We start from the raw sequence: 5,405 nt of genomic DNA on the forward strand, positions 1-5,405 counted from the left end.
TGATGATCAAGAACCCAAGTCTGATCTCAGTTCTCCTCAAGACCACCATCCACAAGAACCTACTTTGGCAGATCAACTCCTTCGAGAGCTGACACAAGAACCTGCTAATGTAGACATGGAGGCCAGTTGCTTAAGTCTTCCACAAGAACCTGGGTCACCAGAAAAGACGAAAGAGGTGACTGATGCTCTGATATCTTTGCCTTGTTTGCCACAAGAACCTACCAATACAGAGCAGGTAATTCTGACACAAGAACCTGTGTTGGTAGACGAGGCAGCCGTTGTGCAAGTAGCTTCTCCGGATTTACCAAAACCTTCAGCTCCAGCTCCTGAAGTAAAGGTTTCTCGCCGTAGACGAGATCAGTTGCTTAGAGAATCCATTGAAAGGGATTACAAACGAGTTCTGTAGTGGCAAAAGTGGCGCACTGCTCCCCTACGGACCTTTCTTGAAACTTTTGAAGCAATGCAGGATGAAGAAGACTTTGCACTTGCATGGATTGGCACTGAGGATGTTTCAAAAGCTCTTCGAATTGAAGAAATCAATCGCGTTCTCTCTTACAAGATGACAAATCGCACTCTCGGGAGAGATAAAGCTCCAATCTGCATCGAGCTCAACAAGCCACCCTTGGATCCAGTTTATGAAGAAGAAATGAAGCAACTTCGATATGCCATGTTGCTTTCAAAGATCAAGACCACTTTAGAGAAGGAACACCAAAATGATCCAAATTGTAATGTCAGTGGCAAGAAAGATGAGCTTGGACGAGAGATTGAAGAAGGCGAGAGTGATGAAGATGAAGATGAAGATGGAGATGATAATAATGATGATGTTGACGATGCTGATGATGATGACGATGATGATAATGATGATCAGTTGGGCAATGAAGGTGCTCAAGAAGCCGACCCCGAAGATAGTCATACAATCTTGATCGGTCCTGACTATGACACCTACCCTCAAAGATCTCCCTTAAGAAGTCTACCATCTGACAGTGATGACTTGGAAGAAGTTTCAACTTCTCATCTCGAAGATCTGTCTCGTGCCATTGTTCCGCTTATCCAACCCATAGATGAGACTCCAATCAAGCAAGGAAAGGAAAGTATGCGTGAGGGCAAACTAGAAGCTTCACCAATTCTTCTTAGCTCTGCTAGTGGTGGAAAACGGGAAGCACCACCTCAAGATGATCACATGGACACATCACCAACAAACATTGAGGAAGAATCCCCTGCAGAGTCCCCACGGACTATCATGAACTTCATGAGAGGAACTGTTCATTCAGCCGAGACCATCCATAGGCAATATCTTGCTTTACGAGAAAAGGACACGAAAGTTATGGATGATCTATGCAAGAAGGTCGATTTTCTGATAGCAGCACAATCTAAACCTCGATCTCCACCTCCAGCACAGCCTCAACCGCAGCAACAAAGCCAATCAGATCACAAGCTCCTTGAGCGAATGACAAAGAAACTTTATGATCTCGAAGCTTCTTTGAACAAAGTTGCGCGACAACAGCACGAAATCAAACACTCTCATTTTGGTCTCAAAGAGCGTGTGGATTTGGCCTGTACAAAGATTGACACATATCAGGACAATTCGTACCAACTGGGCGAATATGCACTTCAAATTCTCGGGTATGCTCAGGATATCTTGCTTACAATCAACAAGGTCTCCTCCATTCCTTCTACCACCTGTGCTGATGATGCCAAAAAGGGGGAAAAGAGAAATGATGACAAAGATGAGGATGATGATCAGCCGAGAGATAGCATGAAAGATCAAGCTCGTGAAGCACGACACTCTCCCTCTCGGACACCAAGAGACTATGACCAAAGGAACACGAATCCATCTCATCCACCTTCCAAGTCTCGTGGTTACCACTCCTCGAAGTCAAGATATCATGGTCGATACCAATCCTCCAAACAAATTAAGCCTCGACAATCATTTGGTTCTGAAGCCAAATACATCTTCACAGGACTGCCTAAGAGAGAACATACGAAATTAAGGCAGAAACTTATGAGAGATAACAAAGTAACTATGGATGGCATAGGAAACTTTGTGGACTTCGTCCCATATGAAGAAGGCAGTGGCAAACGATTCGAGGGTTGCAATAATCCCATTTGGTTGAAAACAAAAGACAATTATACAAGACAAAATCACATGAGCACTCAAAATGAGAGAATCAAAAGAGCAAACAAAGAACTGTGGAGGAAGCACGATGAAGAAAGAAAGAGAAAAGAAGATGAAGCAATGGAAAGAGAAAGGATCAGGAATCTCATTGAAGACCTTTCTAATGTAACCAAAGACTCCCCACAAAATGTCATGCATAATGCAGCTTTCAAAGTGCACAAGGAATCAGGAAAGAGCTACCAAGAAGGCATGAATTCGTTTGAACTGATCTCGTGGTGGAAGTATGGTATTGTTGAAGGAAGCAACATTCGGGAAGCCTACAACAATTACATTGGTCTGAACATCAAAGGAGAACATGAAGAGCTTGTCAGGACTAATCCTATTAAAGTTTTCAGAGCAAAAATCAATGAGAAAATTGACTTCAACAGAATGCTAAAGCAACAAAAGGAAAAGAATGACCAAGAACTCAAGGAAGCTGAACAACAGAAATCAAAGCTTTTATAAATGTAAGTTAAATTTCGTTGTGTTTCTCTTTATAAAGTTTTTGTAATGATTACATCTTTATATATGAAACTCTCATTGTCACACATCTCGTGTCACTTGTTTGAGTCACTTGTCCTTGTCTCGCTTATTAACGCTTTAATCTAGAAAAAGACTTGTAAACTCTCAAGTATGGCTGTTTTTATAATAGAAAAAATCCTTATGGAACTTTTATCAGCCTTATAAGAAGAGTATAGGTTTTGGCATCATCAAAAAGGGGGAAATTGTTAGGAACATTATATTAGGATTTTGATGATACCAATGTAATGTAGAAAAGTAAACCCCTAACCATTAGCTTTTTTAATCGCTGCTTTCGTCCTAGACGAAAGTTGCCATAACTCCCCTGTGATTCGTGTTAAGCTAGACAAACACACGAAAATGAGTTATGACTAGATGTTAGGGTCTCCAAGGCGAAAGAAGACACGAGACATGAAGAACAACAATGAGAGTCAAGCAGGAGTTGTCAACAAGCACGAAAGGACAGTGTTTGTGAAAGACGATCTTTATCAAGCATTACTTCTCTTCAACAACGAGAAGAATGTTTCACCTGTCTGATTTGACAACTTCCTAGGATAATAAGGACTTCATCTTATGGGACACACTTTTCAAGAAGCATTAAATGAAGATGTACCGTCTCTTGGAGCTAAAGGACAAAACCCCAATGCTTTCCATACCCTCAACGGCTACATGGTACAACCTCATTAATGGAGCATTTAATGCATGAAGCTCTCCGGTCCTTGTCCAATGGTTAAAAGGTTCGAAAATTTCATCTCCCTCCAACGGATGGATTTTCATCACCTATATAAACTCACCTTCATCAACTAAGAAGGTGCTGGTTCATTATCACTCAACTTACTCACTTACAAAAGCTCTTGAAAAGTCTACAATTTACTAAAAGCTTTTGTGAACCAGTTTTGAGGTGCTAAGTTACTTGAAGAATCATTTGTCTTACACCTCAAGGAAGTCTTGACATTCATTTGAAGCAATCATATCTCAGAGTCAAGACCTCATCGTTGGAGAATTCAAGAAATCATTTTCTACCAACCTCAACTCAGGAGAAGAAGTTGATAGAGGCGGAGTAAACTCGAGGAGTTGAAAAACCTACGAAGGTTGTCCGGCTTAGTGATCAAGGAAGTCTTTGTGTATTTGTACTAAGAGTGATAGTGCAATCCTTCCAACAGTTGTGGAAGAAGAGTGGAGTAGGCAACATTGGCTGAACCACTATAAAATCTCGTGTCCTCTCTATATCTTTACTTATGCTTTTCCTTATTGCTCTCATATCATTCATTTATTATCGTTACCGAAAGTTTGTCTAATTACGCAAACTCGTGCAAAGTATCTAAAACAAATCTATCTTATCCGCTGCGCCAAGACACCGAAAGGTGACGTTTAGGGCTTCTAACGAAAAGAGTCTATTCCCCCCCCCCCCCCCCCCCCCTCTAGACTCTCATCTCATTCTATCGGGACCAACAGTCCTCACAAATACTTGTTTCATGTTAGGGCCTTGAACTCAATAGAACTGCCGCCATTTGACCAATTGCTTTATAAGCTCATTGGCTACTAAAAGAGGCATGCATTCTTCTCGATTATAGTCTCAGCAAATTTGAAATATGATGGTAAACAAATTATCATTGTTACTCCACGACTGGGCAATACCAAACAACCGTACCATAGGTGATTCGTTATATTCATGGACTGTTTTGAATGATAAATAGAATATATAAGTAAGATTAGTTATTTTTCTTGTTGGCCATGAACCGTGCAGTGAACGGGCATACTACAACTTCTGAGTTTGTTTCTTATTGACAGATTGCTTGAGGGAATTTTTAAGGCCATTCTTGACCTCCTAGCTTGTTGCATACAAGGATCAACTTGCTGGTAAGTAACCATGTTTTTCCTATACTGGTTTTTCTATTTGTTTCATTTGCACTTTAGATGGTATATTCTCTTAATTTTTGATATCATTTTCTACCTTGTATATCTTCCGAAGCTGCAAAGGCATAGGAAGCTGAAGACGAGATTGAGATGGATGGATTTCAAAGTGATGATGATGAGGATGGGTCTGATAGAGAAATGGCAGATGATGACGACGATGACTCGCCCGATGATGATTTTAGTGACGATGAAGAGTTGCAGTCACCCATTATCGAGATTGAGAAAGAGAAATTGGAGAAGGCATCAGCATGCTGAGCAGAGGAAAGTTCAAACCGTGCAGTGAACGGGCAATTCAAGAGTGAATCTGATTGGAGTGTCTGGTTGAGATGGAAGCATGGAGCGTCAAGGCAACTTGGGATTCGAGTTTGCATCATAGAGTTTATACTATCAATTTCATACTGAGATGTGTTTGTTTTCAAGCTCTCGCACATGGCATTGCTCAGCACGCTGAGCAGAGGAAAGTTGAAAGCAGAAACATGTGTGTTGTGAAGTCCATTCGACTTTGAGTTCTTAATTGATTTTGGTAGTCATTGAGAGTCAGTCTTGATGAGAGTATGATAAGTCGAAATTTGTAAAACTGTTGATCCAAAGGGTGTTGTGGGATGATGTGGCTACTTCCCTTTTTTTTTTTTTTCCAACATTGGAGGGAATAGGGATTAGTCATGACCTCTTTCTGCTACTTTCGTGTTTTCCTTTTCTTCTCTCTTTTTTTTTTCTTTTCTTTTTCATCACCCTTTTAGTTTGTTGCAGCGGTCAGAAGTTAGAACCACGAAATGAAGATCGGAGGAGACGTTTTAAGCTTGTTGCTTTCGTC

General features: G+C 40.8%; 1 protein-coding gene across 1 annotated transcript; it reads left to right on the forward strand.

Moving 5' to 3' along the window:
- The first annotated feature begins 460 nt into the window (after positions 1–460).
- LOC109167838 (glutamic acid-rich protein-like) lies at positions 461–4,846 on the forward strand. The gene is made up of 4 exons (XM_019316908.1): positions 461–631; positions 869–2,281; positions 4,592–4,594; positions 4,661–4,846. Exons 1-4 carry the CDS (start codon positions 461–463, stop codon positions 4,844–4,846), a joined length of 1,773 nt encoding a protein of 590 aa, XP_019172453.1.
- The last annotated feature ends 559 nt before the right edge of the window (positions 4,847–5,405 follow it).

Source organism: Ipomoea nil, unplaced genomic scaffold (genome assembly GCF_001879475.1).
Source record: "Ipomoea nil cultivar Tokyo-kokei standard unplaced genomic scaffold, Asagao_1.1 scaffold3170, whole genome shotgun sequence".
Taxonomy (NCBI): domain Eukaryota; kingdom Viridiplantae; phylum Streptophyta; class Magnoliopsida; order Solanales; family Convolvulaceae; genus Ipomoea; species Ipomoea nil.